The 20,928-nt window shown below is 43.0% G+C and overlaps 1 protein-coding gene across 1 annotated transcript in view; it reads left to right on the plus strand.

Moving 5' to 3' along the window:
- Nucleotides 1-20,928, plus strand: part of cspg4ba (chondroitin sulfate proteoglycan 4ba) — a 105,827-nt gene that overhangs the window by 18,165 nt on the left and 66,734 nt on the right. The window contains exons 2-3 of the mRNA XM_072571618.1: nt 14,621-14,784; nt 14,871-18,416. Of these exons, the coding sequence (XP_072427719.1) occupies nt 14,621-14,784; nt 14,871-18,416 (3,710 nt within the window). The remainder of the gene's footprint in view (nt 1-14,620; nt 14,785-14,870; nt 18,417-20,928) is intronic.

The following is a 20,928-nucleotide window of genomic DNA, read 5'->3' on the forward strand; positions in this document are numbered from 1 at the left end:
TCTGGTTTCAATTTTTGGAGATCTGTGTTGTTAAGTTGTCCTGATTTATGAAGTTTCTTCAGTGTGGTTGTGACACGGTTTTCATGCTGTGGAGTCGGGTCTCTCGCCACCTGTTGGTAAGTGTCAGTATCTGCAAGCACTGAGTTCGCCTTTTCAATGTATTGTGTTCTGTTTAGAATGATGGTCATGCCACCTTTATCTGCAGGTAGGATTACAATGTTTCTGTCTTTTCTGAGTCCTTCTAGGGCTTTCCTTTCCTGTGTTGAGGGTGTACACTACCTCCTATCTGCTTAGTTTTGGTGCAGTTGTCTGTTTGATGGTCTGCTGGGTTTCTTCTGTGAGTTTATTGTTTTTCAGAGTTGATTCTAATGCTGCTAAAAAAATTCATTTTGTCTACATCTCTGTAGTTGTAGTTCACCCCTCTTACTAGGACGGTTTTTTCCACGTCTGTTAGTGGTCGGTCTGATAGGGTTTTAATCCAAGCCTCTGAGTTGTCAGTGTTGTTATCTCATGTGAGCTTGTCCAGTTTTTCCTGTAGGGATAGATTTTACATTTTCTTTGCTTGCTGTTGTTTGTCATTCTAGTGTGTCTGACCATTCATGGTCTGTCGCATTGGTGTATAAAGGTTTTTGGTGTGAAATTTCTCAATTGTATTTGTGGAGTCTGTTGTGGACATCATTAATTACTTCTCGCAACATTCTGCGGCTGTTCTATTTTGCTATTCTTTTGGCTTGTGGAGTGTGGAGCGGTGGTCTGTATTTGAGACATTTTGGTAGTACTTGTTTCCTGAGGTATTCATGCAGGAGGTACAGCTATTCGCAGGTGGCATTCTTTCAGATAGAGTCGGTTTCCCATCTTCGGGCTAGTTTTAGTGTGTGCGCCCGTGGGTGTTTGTGATTTTTGTGCACACTACCACCATGCCACAAGGGGTCTCTGGGACCAAATCAGCCATGAAGCTTATTATTGCATTCAGCGGAGTCAATTTGCATGACAGATGATGAAGCAATGGTGCCCACCTCTTTTGGCATCTTTTGGCTTTTGGCCAGTATTTGTCTTTTTTTTAACATCAATGCCACTAACGTCAGCATCATTAGCATCAGTGTTCAATTTCCAAACACCAATGGCATGGGGAAAATTGCTTTTGCCCAACATTCAAACCCCAAGCATGATCAATCTGCATGTATTGCAATAGAAGGGAAATGCTTGTAAATTTAATGTCACTACAGTTTACAAAAGCATCTTGTATTTGCCCTGCGATGCCTAATTGCCAGGCAATTGTCGGGTGCCAGTGACTGTGGACAAGGTGTGCATTCGTCTGGTGCTTCATGATACTGCAGCCTGGTGAGGAACATGGAGACACTTGGCAGATAGTGGTGAGGTGAAGTCACAGGTACTTGCTCTGATTTCCATATGAAGAATGCTCCGTGTGGTCAAACAATCACAAGCCCAAAATTGGGCATTCTAAATTGGCTGAAAATGTGTTCACTGCAACTCCCCCTCCCACTCCACCAAGGACATGCAGGTCCTTGGACTCCTCCATCGCCAGACCATAACAACACGACGGTTGGAGACAGAGCACCTCATCTTCCGCCTAGGAACCCTCCAACCACAAGGGATGAACTCAGATTTCTCCAGTTTCCTCATTTCCCCTCCCTCCACCTTGTCTCAGTCAAATCCCTCGAACTCCGCACCACCTTCCTAACTTGCAATCTTCTTCCTGACCTCTCTGCCCCCACCCCACGCTGGCCTATCACCCTCACCTTGACCTCCCTCCACCTATCGCATTTCCAACGCCCCTCCCCCGAGTCCCTCCTCCCTACTTTTATCCTAACCTGCTGGACACACTTTCCTCATTCCTGAAGAAGGGCTCATGCCCGAAACGTCGATTCTCCTGTTCCTTAGATGCTGCCTGACCTGCTGCGCTTTTCCAGCAACAGTTTTTCAGCTCTGATCTCCAGCATCTGCAGTCCTCACTTTCTCCTCGAATATTCTAAATTGGCCCACAGTTGGAGAAATCAGGCCTGTCAGAAAATTAGCCAAACTAAGTTAAGTGGAAGCCAGCAACTATTGGCTGCAGAGAACAGCGAAAATAAAGATCAGAGGTTACAACAGTTCAAGGGAAACCAGTTACAATCAGTTGGTGTCTAGTTATCTCGTGGTGAATGGCAGGATAGCAAACTGCACGTTAATGAGAGATGTCAAGTTAAAGGTGATTATTGCTTGTTAATAACCTTTATTAATAGGTAACTCATCACTATCTGGTGAGAATCTTGTCGCAACATCCAGAACGTACTTAAATGATACAGCGCTTTGCTCCTGATGTCGCGATAGACCTTGCTGGACTTCCTACACAATTCTGCCATAGCCCCTGTCCTTATAAGATTCTGCCCCATGTCTCTAAGGTATTTTATTAGATGTAAAGTGCTTTGATCGTCTCAAATTTGTGAAAGATGCTACATAACTGCAAGATCATCTCTTTTGAATGGAATAAACGAATAATGCAGAAGTTACAGCTTTAAATAAGTGAACATGCTTAAAGACTTGTGTTAATGTCACATGCAATCATGTGTCTCAAACATGTTAGTCTTTTGCTGAAACTGATTGCTTTGATATTGACTTATGTGTGAGTTATTTTGCACACTGTAATATCCCACTTCTGGCAGAGAAACAAATGACTTGATAATCACCAACCATGAAGTTGTAAGAGAATGAAAAGGAGGTGAAATGGCAGTGTTGACCATTTCAATTGATAATGCAGCATATGGATGACAATTTAGCATGTCTTGAGCATTCACAACACTATCATAGAATCCCTACAGTGTGGAAGCAGGCCATTTGGCCCATCAAGTCCACACTGACCCGCACCATCCACTACCCTACCTTATCCACGTAACCCTGCATAACCCATGGCTAATCCATCTTTGGACTGTGGGAAGAAACTCATGCTGACATTGGGAGAGTGTGCAAACTCCACACAGACATTCATCCAAAGCTAGAATCAAACCCAGGTCGCTAGCACTCTATACCAGCATCCCCACAATGATGGCATTGCAGCAACAGCCTTAGTATTGAACACCAACAACTGCCAATCTCCAAGCACCATTCTACAACTCATCCACTTTATCCTCAACCACAACATTTTCACCTTTGACAATTGGTTCTTCATCCAGACACAAGGAACAGCCATGGGACTGACTTTGCACCCCAATGTGTCAACATGCACAGGTTCAAACAAGACTTCTTCTCTATGCAGGACCTCCAACCAACACTACACACCAAGTACATTGACAATATTTTCTTCCTTTGGATCTATGGCGAGGAGCATTGAAAAAACTTCAGTCCTATCAATGAGTTTCATCCCACCATCAAAGTCACCATGGACTACTCTCGACTATATGTCTCATTTTTGGACACATGCACCTCCATCAAGGATGGGTACACCTCACTCTACCGCAAACCCACGGATAACCTCACAATGCTACACTTCACCAGCTTCCACCCGAAATGTATTAGAACAGCCATCCCCTATGGATAAGCCCTATGCATAAACAGGATCTGTTCAGATGAGGAGAAACGTGACAGGCACCTGGAAATACTCAGGGATGCCCTCCTAAGAATGGGGTACAATGCTCAACTCATCGACCACCAGTTCCGACGTGCCACAACGAGAAACCATAACGACTTCCTCTGGAGACAGACACGAGCTCCAACCGACAGGATACATTTCATTGTCCAGTACTTCCAAGGAGCCGATAAACTATGCCATGTTCTTCGCGGCCTGAAACACAATATCAATGAGATTGTGCACCTCGTTAAAACCTTCCTCACGCCTCCACTTCTCCCCGTTAAACAACCACCAAACCTTAAACAGATCATTGTTCGTAGCAAACTGCCCAGCTTTCAGGACAATTCCATACAACCCTGTCACGGTAGGCGCAGCAAGACGTGTCAGAGTGTGGACATAGATACCACCATTATGCATGGGGACACCTCCCACCGTGTACGTGGCAGGTACTCATGTGACTCAGCCAGCGTTGGTTATCTCATACGCCGCAGGCAAGGCTGCCCTGAGGCATGGTACATTGGCGAGACTGAGCAGAGGCTATGGCAGCCGATGTTTTGCGGTGTCCATTCAATCAACAGACAGGAGTGTTCCCTCCCAGTCAGAGAATACTTTTGCGGTCCAGGACATTTGACCTCAGACCTTCAGGTGACCATCCTCAAAGACAGACTTCGGGACAGGTAACAGTGAAAAGTGGCTGAGCAGAGGCTGATGGCCAAGTTCAGTACCCATGGGGCAGGCCTCAACTGGGATCTTGGGTTCATGTCACACTACAAGTGACCCCACTGCACTACATAAGCACATGCGCGCGTACTCACGCTGACCTCTCTCTCATACACTCACACATATACGCCCACACACCATCCTTAGACTTATACCGCTTTACATACACACTCTCTCACAGACACTCATATCACCCCCCCCACACACACACACACACAGAATTTGAGGTGAATTTGTTCTTGCAGTATTACATATTATTTTGCTGAAAAACTGCATGAATCCATGTAAGATTCTGTAAATCCATTTTTTATATTAGAATCAGTCTGTCCATTGTGGCACAGACAGTCTCACACAGGGCACCTCACACCTTCAATGCATTATTTGGGCCGACATGACACAAATTGTTAAAGTTCACTTGAAAATGTAACTTTAAAAATGTTTTGGGACTTATATGTGAAAGAACTGAAACCAACATGTTTGTTCTTAACAAGCAATCCAGGTCTTTTTAATATATAATTTCAGTTACATCACACTGTTAACTTTTGCTATAAATTTTGTGTCTTATGATCTTATACTCCACAACCACCTGATGAAGGAACAGCGCTCCAAAAGCTACTACTTCCAAATAAACCTATTGGACTATAACCTGGTGTTGTGATTTTTAACTTTGTTGTTCCTAATGATTGTGCAAATGATTTGGCCTCCACAGCTCTGTTTGAACATGAAAGATCTTTTTTTAAGAAACAGTAATTAGAAGATATAGGGAGCTGGGATAAATGTGCATGTTTTTAATGAAAAACTACATATGCAATGTAGCACCTTTTATTTAAAAAGGGAAGGAAACAAAACCCAACCAAAGGCCAGATAGCTTAACATCTGTTGTTGGGAAAATGTTAGGGTCTATTATAAATGGTAACTATCAAGGCTTAATTAGTGCTCTGTGAATAAAGAGAATATATTTCTGAACTCTTCATTAACTGTACATGTACAAAAAGCTTTATTTCTATGAATAAAGTATATTTTTGCAATAAAAATGCAGAGCATTTGGAAACACATCATGTGATCAAAGTTGGCCGTCTCAGATGGTATATACACAGATGAAGATACAGCGGACACACTTAGGGCTGTATAAAAATCAATTCATTTATTGCATACTTAGATGAATAATGCATGCTTTTAACTACTAGAGATTTCTCAATCACTATCTTTCACTACCTTGGGTTCTGTAACTAACCGTAAAAGTTATTATCTGGGACAGTTGGCAGCTGGTCGGGCTGAAACTCTTCACAATGTCTTCACCACACCTCCTGACATAGTGAACCTCTTGCAGTGTTATTCTTTGAAATTCTGCTGAACAATCAAGGGTTTTCTCAGGCTCTTTATACACAGGTCTTTGTGCCAAGTGTTTGCCTTATTTGGAATTATCTGTGCATGTGACCAATCCTGAATGTTTCATCCAAATGTATGCCATATTTAGTAGAGACCGCAGTTACTGATTTCCTGCAATCTTAACTCCCCTGAATAACTCAGTGTGATTCCACTCTCACAACAGCCCATTGTAAAGCTTCCTATTAGTTCCTGTTATCTTTAGCTTTATCCAACATCTCGTAGAGTCAATGAGGTAAAAACAATGACTGCAGATGCTGGAAACCAGATTTTGGATTAGTGGTGCTGGAAGAGCACAGCAGTTCAGGCAGCATCCAAGGAGCTTTAAAATCGACGTTTCGGGCAAAAGCCCTTCATCAGGAATCCAGCATGGTTTCACCAAAGGGGAAATCCGAAGAAGGTTCACTAGACTGATCCCAGATGGATTGTCTCATGAGGATAAATTGAGTAGATTGGGCATGTACTCACTGGATACAGAAAATGTCAGGCAACGTTTATTGAAACATAAAGATATTTTCTTAGGGGACTTCACAGGGTAGATGTGGAAAGGTTGTTTCTCCTTGTGGGAAAGTCTAGGACTAGAGGACATAAATAAGCGACCACATATTCTGAGATTAAGAGTGAGATGAAGAATTTGAGTGCTTTGAATCCTTGGAATTCTTTAGGACAGAGGGCTATTGAGGCTCTGTATTGTGTTATATTCAGGGGACTCAAAGGAAGAAAAGTGGAGTTGGTGATTGTCTGAGAAATTCAGCCCAATGAATCCGAGACCACAAAGGAGGATCGCGGTGAAATTGACTAGCGGTTTATTAAACAAAGCAATATCGTGGAAGAGAAATTGACTGGGCTGACACAGAACTGATTCTCTGCACAGATGGCCAGAATGCCATCGGAAAGTGCAGGCATGCTTTATAGGGGTACAGTGCGAAGCTGATAATTGTAAAGCAGTTACAGTACAATGGTGAAAATTGTAAAGCGATTAAAACAAGACTAAACTGAATAGGAGTTAATCAAGCGTCTGGCAGCAGCAATTCGTTTGTAATTGGCACAGGAGATTCCAGCCATCTCCATGAGTGGGTGAGAATATCTTCTAGAGGATTCTTCATTGTACTTCCCATCTGTACGAATATGTGTAAATGTTCCTTCTCCTGGCATTCGGGTTTGTCCATTGTGTTCCTCCTGCGAGTGAAGCCTTCCGGGATTTCTCGGTCTGCTTCTTTGTTTATGCAGTATCAGTTTTAATGGGAAGTAAGCCTGCCCTAAGGGTATTGGGACTGCAGTACTAATCAGGCTGGGAGCTTTGCTGTGAAGGAGAAAGTAAGGACTACAGATGCTGGAGATTAGAGCAAGTAGTGTGGTGCTCAAATAGTACAGCAGGCCAGGCAGCATCCGAGGAGCAGCAAAATTGGCATTTCGGGCAAAAGCCCTTCATCAGGAATGTGGCTGGGAGCCTCTGGGATGGAGAGATAAAGGGGAGGGAGTGGAGCGGGGGCGAAGGTAGCTGAGAGTGCAGTAGGTGGATGGAGGTGGGGGTAGAGGGGAGGGTGGAGCAGATATACGGGAAGGAAGATGGACAGATGGGACAGATCATGAGGATGGTGCTGAGCTGGAAGGTTGGAACTGGGGTAGGGTGGGAGGAGGGGAAATGAGGAAACTGGTGAAAACGACATTGATGCCTTGGGGTTGAAGGGTCCCGAAGCAGAAGATGAGACGTTCTTCCTCCAGGTGTCGGGTAGTAAGGGAGGGGTGATGGAACCGGCCCAGAATCTGTATATCCTTGGTGATGTGGGGGGGAGGGGAGGGGAGGGTTAAAGTGTTTGGCCGAGGGGCAGTGGGATTGATTGGTGCAGGTATCCCGGAGATGTTCCCTGAAGCACTGCAAGGAGGCATCCAGTCTTCCCAATGTAAAGTAGACTGCATCAGGAGCAAAGGATACAGTAAATGACATTGGTGGATATGCAGATGAAACTTTGGATATGGAAGGCTCCTTTGGGGCCTTGTACAGAGGTGAGGGGGTGAGGTGTGGGCACAGGTTTTGTAATTCCTGCGGTGGCAGGGGAAGGTGCTAGGAGGGGAGGGTGGGTTGTTAAGGGGCATGAACCTGATGAGGTAATCGTGGAGGGAGCGGTCTTTATGGAAAGCAGATAGGGATGGGGAGGGAAATATATCTCTGGCAGTGGGGTCCTTTTGTAGTGGCGGAAATGTTGGCGGACAGTGATGCAATGTATACAGAAAGTGAGGACTGGGGGGGCGGGGGGTTCTGTCCTTGTTGCAATTGGAAGGGTGAGGTTCGAGGGCAGAGGTATGGGAAGTGGATGACATGGGTTGGCGGGCATCATCAACCATGCGGGAGGGGAAATTGCGGTCTTTAAAGAGGGAGGCCATCTGCTGTGTTTTGTGGTGGAACTGGTCCTCCTGGGAGCAGATGTGGCAGAGGCGGAGGGGTTGGGAATGCGGGATAGCATTTTTGCAGGAGGTAGGGTGGGAAGAGGTGTAATCCAGATAGCTGTGGGAGTTGGTGGGTTTATAGAAAATGTCAGTGTTGAGTTGGTCACCATTGATGGAGATAGACAGGTCCAGGAAGGGGGGGAGAGGTGTCGGAGATGGTCCAGGTGAATCCAAAGTTGGGATGGAATGTGTTGGTGAAGCTGATGAACTGTTCAACCTCCTCATGGGAGCACGAGGTGGAGAGGTGCCGGTCTGATAGACTGTTCCACGTAGCTGACAAAGAGACAGACATAGCTGGGGCCCATGCGGGTGCCCTTGGCTACCCCTTTCATTTGGAGGAAGTGGGAGGATTCGAAGGAGAAATTGTTGAAGGTGAGGACCAGTTCAGCCAAAGGAATAAAATTGTCAGTGGAAGGGTACTGTTGGGGATGTTGGGAGAGGAAGAAATGGAGGGCTTGAAGGTCCTGGTCATGGCGGATGGAGATATGTAAGGACTGGATGTCAGTGGTGAAGATGAGGCAATGGGGGCCTGGGAACCTGAATTCTTGGAGGAGGTGGAGGGAGTGGGTGGTGTCGAACAAACGTGGGGAGTTCCTGGACCGGGGTAAGTGGAGATGAATTCAGTGGGGCAAAAGCAGGCTTAGACGATAGGTCAACTGGGGTAGTCAGGCTTGTGAGCCTCACCTCAGTCCAAGGCCCCAAAGGAGCCTTGCATATCCATCAAAGTTTCACCTGCACATCCACACACGTCATTTACTGTATTCGTTGCTCCCCATACAGTCTCCTTGACATTGGGGAGACAGGACGCCTACTTGCAGAGTGCTTCAGAGAACATCTCCAGGACACCCACACCAATAAACCCCACCACCCTCCCACTCTGCTGAGGACGTGCAGATCCTGGGTCACCTCCATCACCACACCCTTACTAATTGACGCCTGGAGGAAGAATGTCTCATCTTCTGCCTTGGGACCCTCCAACCCCACTGCATCAATTGGATTTTACCAGTTTCCTCAATTTCCCCCCCTGCCTCAAAAAAAATCTTACCCCAGTTCAGCACCGTCCTTATGACCTGTCCTACCTGTCAATCTTCCTTCCCATCTATCCACTCCATCGTCCTCTCCAACCTATCACCATTACCCCCGCCTCCATCCACCTATTGCACTCTTAGCTACCTTCCTCCTAGCCCCACCCCTCCCACTCCCATTTATCTCTCCACCCCCGAGGCTCCAAGCCTCATTCCGGTTGAAGGGCTTTTGCCCGATATGTCAATTCTCCTGTTCCTCATGCTGCCTGACCTGCTGTGCTTTTCTAATACCACACTCTTGGGAAATGTATTCCCTGGTCTGAGAGTAGCTTGGCCATGTCTGGTTTCTTTGTTAGCCTGTGTAGCCAAGCCTGGGGCATTGTGGGTGTGCTCTGCGTGTGTTGGCTGGCTTGATTTCTGTGTTTCGCAGACCAGCGTCTGTGTTTTTTATGTGGCCATGCTGTATGTGGGCAGGGTAGCAGGTCTTTCTCCCACAATGATTATCAGATCAAGCCTGATCTCATTGAATGCTAGAACAGACTCAATGGGCTGAATGGCTTATGGCTTATGTCTTTTGGTGTTATATATATTTTGTAAAATACAGTAACTTCGCCACATAACTCAGCTTCTGTTCTCTCTTGAAGTATGATCAAAATTCCATTATAACTGTTTTCAGTAAATTATCAGAACTGTTGATGTACTTTTATCTGTTTCATATTTTTTTTTAAACATCACTCAATGCTGCTTTAACAAAACCTTCCAAGTGTATTCGCCACCTTGCCTGACAAGGTGAGCAGACACATGGGAAGACCAGCTGCAAGTTCTTCTCCAAACCCCATATTATCCTGGCTTGGAAATATATGATCATTTCTTCAGTCACTAGGTTCAAATCACAAAACCTCCTGCACAGTGGTACTGTTTTTCATTACTAGTAACTTCCGTATTTTAAACTGTTTAAAATACATTTACAGGCTACTTGTTTTTAGTAGTAACTCATCAAGGCACACCACGTGGTCCTTATCACATCGCTATCTTGTGCACAACTTAGCTGCAGAGATATTGAGCCGAACACAGCATTACCATTTGTGCAGATACTTCAGCAATAACAAAGTTTTGAATGAGTCTTGTTCTGTTAAAGCTGTCATTTTGTGGGTGAGATTTTGTTCAAGGTATTAAGTGGGCATTTCGGGATGGATAATAAATACTGGTTTTGCCAGCAATTTCACAGCCATTAATAGAACCAAAACTAGAATAAACCAAAACCCTGGCATGTGTAAAATCAGCAAGGTTTTGCTCTTTGTCCAAGTAGCTATGTCCAAGTCCAAATAGCAATTTATTTTCAGGAGTACTGAATCACCTGTGAAGTGCTTTTGGATGTCCTACATTTGAGAAAGACACTAGCTTTACAATTTTTTTTCTTTTTTTTTTAAAGTTTTAAAGCAAACTGAAATCTCAGACAAGTGATGGTGATTGTTTCTCAAAAAAGTTCATTTGAACTTGCTTTGAACTTATATTGTAAGTAAGCCTTGCAACTTGCCAATGACTACTACCTCGAGCCATTGCTTTATCCTGAAGGGCCTTATTTTGTGTCCCTTACCCTTCCTTACCCTTTTAGTGGTATAGTAGATCATTGACTATACTATTGCATCCAGAGCCTGGATTTTCATGCGAACCAAATCTGATGCATTTAAGATCTTTGCTGTTTGAATTTAGGAGGTACACAGTCAACAATGCACGTGCATAATTGAGCGCTTCCCAAATTTGCATTAGGAAATTATACGATAGGGGGAGGGTGAAATCAAACCAATGCAACAGTGGGAACTGTTCAACAATCTATTATCTGCACATTAATGGGGCAAAATGGAAGGTGCAGGTTAGCAAAATTCCTTCACGAAACAATAATTAAGCTCTGAATGAGCCTATTCTTGTTTTGTCCTTAAAAGGAATCAGCAGACCCTTATCAGTAAACTTGTACATTTGTGCATTATAAAATAGAACGCACCTTATGAAACAGTGTGCATCTTCCTAAGAGTGACAATATGGAAGACCCAATGCTCAGTTCTGACCGACAGTGAGAAACTTAATAAAGCCAAAGCACAAAGGGATCTGGGAGTGCTAGTCGAGGATTCTCTAAAGGTAAACATGCAGGTTGAGTCTGTGATTAAGAAAGCGAATGCAATGTTGTCTCTTATCTCAAGAGGGTTGGAATATAAAAGCAGAGATGTACTACTAAGACTTTATAAAGCTCTGGTTAGGCCCCATTTGGAGTACTGTGTCCAGTTTTGGTCCCCACACCTCAGGAAGGACATACTGGCACTGGAACGTGTCCAGCGGAGATTCACACGGATGATCCCTGGAATGACAGGTCTAGCATATGAGGAACGGCTGAGGATACTGGGGTTGTATTCGTTGGAGTTTAGAAGATTAAGGGGAGATCTAATAGAGACGTACAAAATAATACATGGCTTTGAAAAGGTGGATGCTAGAAAATTGTTTCTGTTAGGCGAGGAGACTAGGACCCGTGGACACAGCCTTAGAATTAGAGGGGGTCATTTCAGAACGGAAATGCGGAGACATTTCTTCAGCCAGAGAGTGGTGGGCCTGTGGAATTCATTGCCACGGAGTGCAGTGGAAGCCGGGACGCTAAATGTCTTCAAGGCCGAGATTGATAGGTTCTTGTTGTCTAGAGGAATTAAGGGCTACGGGGAGAACGCTGGCAAGTGGAGCTGAAATGCGCATCAGCCATGATTGAATGGCGGAGTGGACTCGATGGGCCGAATGGCCTTACTTCCACTCCTATGTCTTATGGTCTTATGGTCATTCATTATTCAGGTTTTGAATGGTGTATAGAAATGTAACTATTTCTTAGTATTTATTAGAATGAATATTTCTGTTGCAGAACATCTAGTTTTATTTGGATATACACAGCATTTATTTTAATTCCTTTTTAAAGTGCTTTAATTTAGTGTTTATTGATAAGAAATAAATGTAGATTTGATCAGTTCTTAAAGGTTTATAGTCATTTAACTAGTGAAATGCATCAGGAGTTGTTTCAATGGATAGAATTCCTGTACTTAATGATTAACACCAGTTCAACTATTAACAATAGAAAACAAAGGATTTTCTATTTGGGATTGGAATTAAGTGGGGATCCAAATACTACCATGAGTCAGGAATGGTTACAGACTTTTTTTTAACAGTTTTTTTATTGTAGAACATGGGCATCGCTGACTGGCCAGCATTTACACCTGCCTCTGAGAAGGTGGTGGTGAGCTACCTTCTTGGACCACTGCTGTCCGCATTCTGTAGGTTGACACACAACGCTGTTAGTGAGAAAATTCCAGGATTTTGACCCAGCCACATTGATGGAGTAGTGATATATTTCTAAATCAGGATAGTGACCGACTCTCTGGGAAACTTTTCAAGTGTGGTATTCCCATGTATCTGCTGCTCATGTCCTTCTAGATGGAAGTAGTTGTGTGTTTGGAAAATGCTGTCCAAGGATCTTTGAATTTCTGCACTGCACCTTGAAAATAATACACACTGCTGCTACTGAGTGTTGGTAGTGGAAGAAGTGGATGCTTGTGGATGTGGTACCAATTAAGTGGGCCGTTTTGTTCTGGATGGTGTCAAACTTCTTGAGCGTCATTGGAGCTGTACCCATCTAGGCAAATGGAGAGTATTCTATCTCACTCCTGATTTGTCCCTTGTAGACAGTGGACAGGTTTTGGGAGGTCAGTTACTTGCTGCAGTATTCCTAGCCTGTGACCTGCTTTGGGAGCCACTGTGTTTTTGTGGCTCGTCCAGTTGAATTTCTGGTCAATGGTAACCGGGATTCAGTAATGGTAGCACCACTGAATGTTATGGGGCTGTGGACAATTGGACAATTAAAAGCTGAAGGCTGTGTGCACACTATCCAACTAAAGGCCATAGCCAATAATAGATCCTCCATGTAATGCTGAGAGGGGAGAGGAGTGTGAATAAAATATCAGTTGGGCATTGAGTATAAGAGTTTGCAAGTCACACTGCAGCTGTACAAAACTTCAGTTAGACCACGTTTGGAGCATTTTGTGTAGTTCTGGTCACAACACTGTGGGAAGGATATGGAGACTTTGGAAAGGGTACTACAGAGGTTTACTGGGATGTTGCCTGGATTGGAGTGTATTTACTAAAAGTAGAGTTTGGAAAAACTCTGAATGTTTTTGCTAGAGTTTTTGAGGCTGTGGTGTGACCTGATAGAAGTATATAAAATTGAGAGGCATGGATAGGGTAGATAGTCAAAGTCTCTTTCCCAGGATGGATATGTCAAATACTAAGTGATATCCATTTTAATGTGTGAGGGAGAAAGTTTAAAGGAGATATGCAAGGCAAAGTTTTTACACAAAGGGTAAAAGTCAAAACTCAAAAAGAGGGTAGTTGCAGCAGGGAGTGAAGCGATACAAACTGTGTGCAGACAGATGAGATTAGTTCAAAATGGCATCATAGTCAGCACAGACATTGTGGGTCGAAGGGCATGACCTTGTACTATACCTTTCAAAGTTCTATTTGGTGCACTTCACCCTCATTCTCAGAATCTCTTGTCATGGTTGAATTCCACTCACTGTGAATATCTAGCTATTGATTATAATCTACAAGAGTATAATCCATGTTAGAGAGGGGCCTGTAATTCAGAATACAAACCACTAGAAGCTGGTGGATGGGGACTTTCACTGTCATTAATCCTGTACTCCATGCTGAATCTAGAACCTGTCTAACTACCAGTGATAGACAATATACCACTGGAGTGTTTTAACTAGAGGAAAAACCTAAATAACAAGGTATAGTTTATTATAATTGCACTGGGTTCCATGAACATAAGCTAGTACTTTGGGAAGATCTGTACAGCCATAACATGGCAACCTGCCATGCTGAGCTGTACAGGTGGTGTAAAGCTTTTGATGTCTGGAACAAATAATTGACAGTGTTCACATCTCATTCATGCTCAAAGTGCTACTACTGAACTCAGTATGCAGTAGGGTAAATAGTAATGTCAATTATGCTCAAAGCCTTGACTATTGTTAATGGTAGAAACAGAAAGTGCTGGAGAAATGTGACAGGTCTTGCAGTATCTGCGTAGGGAGAAACCGAGTGAACATTTCAAGGCCAATGACTGTACATCACTCTATACTAAAAGCACCCCTTTTGTCTTGTGCTCTGGGCACCTTCGCCATTTGTTCCATTTGCTCCTCCTCCTACTTCATCAACAGCATTTTCCAGTCTCCTCCTCCAATGTCATATTTGATCCAAAATATTAACTGTTTTTCTCTCTCCACAGATGCAGTCAGGCCTGCTGAACTTCTCCAATACTTTGCTTTTATTTCAGATCTCCGGCAGCCACAGTACTTTGTTTCTATTTGACTATATTTATGTTAATTTATGTTGTAGATAACATTGATACACATAATGGCTATCTTAATTTTTAAAATGTTTATTTCAGCTTCATTTTTTGGAGATAGCTACGTACAGCTTAAAGTAACAGAGACCTCTAGCAAGACATCGTTAAGTTTACAATTCCAAACTTCAAAGTCGAATGGATTACTTTTCCTGGCAGCAGGTGAAAGTGACTACTGTTTGGTGGAGCTGCAGTCTGGGCATGTACAGGTATGTTAGTTAGAAAACTGCAGAAATATTTCGAGACAATACGCTTTTGATTTTGCTTAAATTTTGATTTTTTTTTCTGTTCTTAGGTGAAATTGGACCTTGGTTCTAGTGAAAAGATTCTTCAATCTGAGCGAGGAGTGAAGTTAAATGATTTGGCATTGCACACATTGGACCTATACCATGAGGACGGTGAGGTTACCCTGAGAGTTGACAATCGCTTCAAAACTGCTGTGAAGATGCCAAGCCTGCTTCATGAGCTTAACACTCAACATGGTCTTTTTGTTGGAGGCACTGGCGGCTTTGACAAACATTACATGGGAGGTGCAACAAGTAACTTCCGTGGCTGCATTGACAAGGTGGTATTCAACGGACAGGACATCTTGTCATCCTTAAGAACGTATTCTGGCTTTAAAAACGTGCATGAGGTTTCAGCGGGCTGTAGTGATGAATTTTTTGCTGAAGACAGTGAGCCACTCAGCTTATTTAGTTCCAAATCTTACCTTGAATTTGCCTCGTGGGATGCACAAGAGGAAGGGATACTGGAATGTACTGTTCGCACGACTCAGCCATTGGGCCTGCTGCTGTATAGTGCAGGCCAACAAGGTGACTTTGTTGCTATGGAGATTGCAGAAGGATTAGTTCGAGCAGTTATTGGGAAATCTGGGAAAAAAACACACCTTTCGTCGCTAAGTAGTGTTAATGACAATAATTGGCACGACATTAAGCTGCGATTTACACCTAAGCATCTTTACCTTATAGTGGATGGGGAAACAGTAAAGGTTACCCTGAGTGCTCGCAGCAAAAATGTTAAGTTGAGGGGCCCTCTGTTTATTGGTGGCATAGATGACAGCACTCGTGTCGAAGTGTTAAAGATTGGCCTTCTTTCCTTTGCGGGGAGAAGAGCAAGGGGAGGGTCCTTCAGGGGTTGCATGAAGGCCGTGAAAGCTAATGCAGAAAAAATGAGTTTAAAGAATGTGCTGGTTACAAAAGACATTTCATCCGGCTGCGTAGTGGCAGTTCAAAGCTCTACAACTGTTAGAGCAACCACAGCACAAATGTTAGTGGTTTCAACAGTTTCCACCCGACAAACGACTGTTAAACCCACCCCAAAGGCACAGACAACAAAATTTCTGACCCTCAAGAACCTAATAGTTGCAGAAGGAGGACAGGCAGAATTGGAATCTAAACACATCAAGTTGAACCTAGAGTTCAAACAATTGGGTGTGCGCCCATCACAAATAATATTCAAGATATCAAAGCAGCCAAAGCACGGGCACCTAAAATTGAACACAGGTCCAGAGCGTGAACCAAATTCTTTCACCACGTTGGACCTCTGGTATGGGCGAGTATTATACATTCACGATGGATCTGAAGATTCCCATGATCAGTTCTCATTTTCTATTTTTACAAGCACCAAAAAACTGGTCCCAGAATACCTGAAAGGAGACAGACAGTACCTATTTAACATTACTGTTACTCCAACCAATGATGCCCCTGAACTTGTCCTTCCTGAAGGTAATTTGTTCACTTTGCTGGAGAATTCTAAGAAATGTCTTACAAGTAATGTGATTAAGGCTACAGATGTTGACACAAATTCCACAGGTCTTCAGTTTTCCATTTTGGGAAATCTTAATGCTGACGCTGGATTTTTGGATAATGCCATGAATCCTGGTATGGCTATTACTACATTCTCGAACACTGATTTGGAAGAAGGAAACATATATTATGTTCACCAGAATGTTCGTACCTCAAGGCTAGTGTTACGTGTCAGTGATGGTGATAAAGTGAGCAACACTGTAGTTTTACGAATAATGGCTGTACCAGTGGAATATAAAGTGATAAATAACACCGGTCTAGTCGTGGAACAGAGTAATGCAGCCCTGATCACTAAATGCAATTTGTCAGTGGAAACTAATGCAGTCAATCAGGAAATAGAGATCCGTTATAGCATTGTTAAAGCCCCAAAGTACGGTGAAATTCAACGACTGCAATCTAGTGGCAAATGGAAGAAAATCTCGTCATTTTCTCAACGGTCGGTGGAGCGTGACCGCATCCGATACATTGGCACTTTCCACAAACTTCAGTCTGTAAATGTAACTGAGATGTTCACGTTTAAAGTTAGTATTGGGAGCATGACAAGCGAGGAGCTGGATTTTCCCATTATAGTGAAATGGGTTAATTTCAAACTTCTAAAAAATAATCCTTTAGGGATTGATAAAGAGAAGAGACTAGCTCTGACTTCTGAAAATCTCCAGGCTGTCGTGGAAGGTGCAAGGATTTCTGAAAGTGAGCTGCAGTATAAATTGGTGACTCTACCTGAAAGAGGACAACTTCTGCTGAATGGCAAGATTCTAAACCAAAATTCCTCTTTCAGTCAGAAAGATATATCCGCACAGAAAGTAGAATATGAATTATTACAAAAGCCTCATGAAGATACTGAGGACATCTTCCACTTTCAACTTTTCTCCAACCATGCAGTGTCTCTGATCCATACTTTCCAAACACTAATTAAAGCTGATGTTAATACCGTTAATTTGACAAATAACGGTCTCACTTTGGTTGAAGGAGAAAGTGAGTTAATAACTCAGGCAGAGTTGTATGCAGAAACCGTGAACTCTAAAAATTTTGTGTACACTGTCAAGCAGAGTCCAAGATTCGGCAAGTTGAAACGGATCAACCGTTCTGATTCATCTGACAGTAATGACAATATCACAACCTTTACAAATGAAGATATTTTAGGACAGCGTCTCATGTATGTGCATGATGATTCTGAGTCTACGCATGATGAGTTTATATTTGTTGCAGGCACGGCTGTAGACCATTCCAATTCAGATCCAAACACTCTGTCTGTTGTGGGAACGTTCTTTATTACAATTCAGCTCAGAAATGATGAGAAACCAGTACGCGTTGTTGACCAACTTTTCCATGTGGTGAGAAATGGTCAGCGGTTGCTGACCTCTGAAGATTTGCGCTATCACGATCCTGATTCAGACTTCGATGATGCACAGCTGTTGTACACCCGCCGTGGTATTCCTAACGGTGACCTAGTTCTAGTAAATAACACCTCAAGAAAGCTTTTCCAGTTCTCTCAAGAAGATCTTGAACAGAAGCGTGTTTTGTTTGTGCATAATGGTGCTGACAGTGGCAGGTTTGTCTTGTTTGTAACTGATGGCAAACACTATACTTCTTCGTTACTTGAGGTGCGTGCCTCAGATCCTTATGTTCGAATAGTCAACAACACAGGTCTTCTGGTGCAGAAAGGACAAGGAAAGCCCCTAAAAACAGCTAATTTCAGTGTTAACACCAATCTTTTTATTTTAGATGAAAGTGAGATTAATTACAGAGTGTTTCTGTCACCAAAGCACGGAGCACTGCATTTGAATGGTATCCACACAGAATCCTTCACTCAGAGTGACTTGAAGAACGGTCATGTAGTGTATCGCCATGACAATAGCAACAACCTTTTGGACATGTTCAACTTCACAATAAAGGTAAAGCATGTACTGCTGGATGGAAGTGTGACTGTTCGTATATACCTGGAAAGCCATCAGCGTGTACCAAAAGTCCTGCACAACAGAATTCTGCTGGTTGAGGAAGGGAAACCTGTGAAGATCAACAAAAACAGCCTTCAGGTGAGAGAGCTCCATTCAAGATGCATGGCCATGCTTGCATATGTACTGCTATCTTCCTTAACTCGCCATATATGTTTGTGTCCCAGTTTATTTCTTTCCCTTAAAAAAATCTTTTCAAAATGACAGGTAGTTTATGGAGTTGTTTCAGCAAATGGACTGTTCTCTGATGGAAATCGAACATTTGACTGCACACAGAACCTGCCATTGATTAAGTGGGATGTCATTTACCAAAGTCCCCTTACGTTTTCAGTATGCCAAGATGCTGAAGTATGATGTGTAGTGATGTGATGAAATAGAAAGCTTGGCTCCTTACTAAGCCCGTAATTATTCCCTTATGCTGGATGACTTGTTAAATTCGAAGTGCTGTTTGTGATGATATTGACTTAACTTTTATTTCCACATTGGTTGATAAAGTACAACTAAATTACATCGTAAGTGATATAGCATTAACCTGACAGCAGGTTAATGCATTAGACATGTTTTTAATTTTAAAAAATGTATATTTGCATGTTATCGGAGGGCAATGTGTTTATGTATCAGATTAACATTCTATAAGCAAGCAAATACCTAATCCTTTCTTGACACTTTATCTGTACCATCCATTGTTCTTTCATCAGTTTTCAAGCATGTTGCAAGCAATGAAGCAGTAGTGCAGTGAATCAGAAAGGCAAATGTATACTCGAAAGCTAAAACACCTTTATAATTAGTAGGTTGGTTAAAATGTTAATGATTATTTCTTAACTCCCTTTCCCATTGGCACACTTTACACCAACTAATTCACTACATATCTGTTCCAGCTATATAAAGATGTAACTGAATCCATGCACCTTCTACAATTGAATTGTCAACTATCCAAGGAACCCACTCATCACTCCGTGTAGTAGTTTAGCTTTGACAAAACAATTGCTGCCAAAATTGTGAAAATTCAAATTGATCAACGGCTGAGAGTTAATCTGATCTTCAAACTGTATTTTTAATTCAAAATTCAAGAGTTTTAACCAAAACTTTGATCTGTTTTCCTCTTTTTTTTATCCACGAGACAAGTAAGTAAAATCACCAAAGTCTCAGTGGACCTTCAGGCTGCTGTCTTCTTAAAGAGAGAGTGACAACTGGTAGTGATTAATCTGACAGTAACTCTGCCTCAGGCAAGGGGAGACGTTGAGAAGGAGAGTCCTTCATGGTAACCTCAGGCAGAATGGAAATTGAAGCTATGCTTTTGGTGCCACTCTGCATCCCAAACCAACTATCCAAACAAGGTGTAATGTTTTTGTCGACCACGTCATCTAATCCTTCATTGTATGCATTTTCCTTAATTGCTGGCTGTAGTTGCTGTTGTGTGTTTTACTGCACTAAAGTTGCATTCTATACTGTGGGCCGTACACGGACAAGTAACGTTTTGAAATATATTGTGAACATAGCAGCAAAACAATACAACATAGAACAGTACAGCACAGTACATGGGAGACTGATTAGCAACTGCTTAAAAATGTGTTGCTGGAAAAGCGCAGCAGGTCAGGCAGCATCAAAGGAACAGGAGAATCGACGTTTCGGGCATAAGCCCTTCTTCAGGCTTATGCCTGAAATGTCGATTCTCCTGTTTCTTTGATGCTGCCTGACCTGCTGTGCTTTTCCAGCAACACATTTTTAAGCTCTGATCTCCAGCATCTGCAGTCCTCACTTTCTCCTAGACTGATTAGCAAGGTTAGAACTCATGGACTACAGGGAGAACGAGCCATTTGGATACAGAACTGGCTCAAAGGTAGAAGACAGAGGGTGGTGGTGGAGGGTTGTTTTTCAGACTGGAGGCCTGTGACCAGTGGAGTGCCACAAGGATCGGTGCTGGGTCCTCTACTTTTTATCATTTATGTAAATGATTTGGATGCGAGCATAAGAGGTACAGTTAGTAAGTTTGCAGATGACACCAAAATTGGAGTTATAGTGGACAGTGAAGAGGGTTACCTCAGATTACAACAGGATCTGGACAAGATGGGTCAATGAGCTGAGAAATTGCAGATGGAGTTTAATTCAGATAAATGCGAGGTGCTGCATTTTGCGAAAGCAAATCTTAGCAGGACTTACACACTTAATGGCAAGGTCCCAGGGAGTGTTGCTGAACAAAGAGACCTTGGAGTGCAGGTCCTTGAAAGTGGAGTCGCAGGTAGATAGGATTGTGAAGAAGGCGTTTGGTATGCTTTCCTTTATTGGTCAGAGTATTGAGTACAGGAGTTGGGAGGTCATGTTGCTGCTGTACAGGTCATTGGTTAGGCCACTGTTGGAATATTGCGTACAATTCTGGTCTCCGTCCTATCGGAAAGATGTTGTGAAACTTGAAAGGATTCAGAAAAGATTTACAAGGATGTTGCCAGGGTTGTAGGATTTGAGCTACAGGGAGAGGCTAAACAGACTGGGGCTGTTTTCCCTGGAATGATGGAGGCTGAGGGGTGACCTTATAGAGGTTTATAAAATTGAGGCGTAGGGATAGGGTAAATAGGCAAAGTCTTTCTCTTCCCTG

Source organism: Chiloscyllium punctatum, chromosome 1 (genome assembly GCF_047496795.1).
Source record: "Chiloscyllium punctatum isolate Juve2018m chromosome 1, sChiPun1.3, whole genome shotgun sequence".
Classification (NCBI taxonomy): Eukaryota; Metazoa; Chordata; class Chondrichthyes; order Orectolobiformes; family Hemiscylliidae; genus Chiloscyllium; species Chiloscyllium punctatum.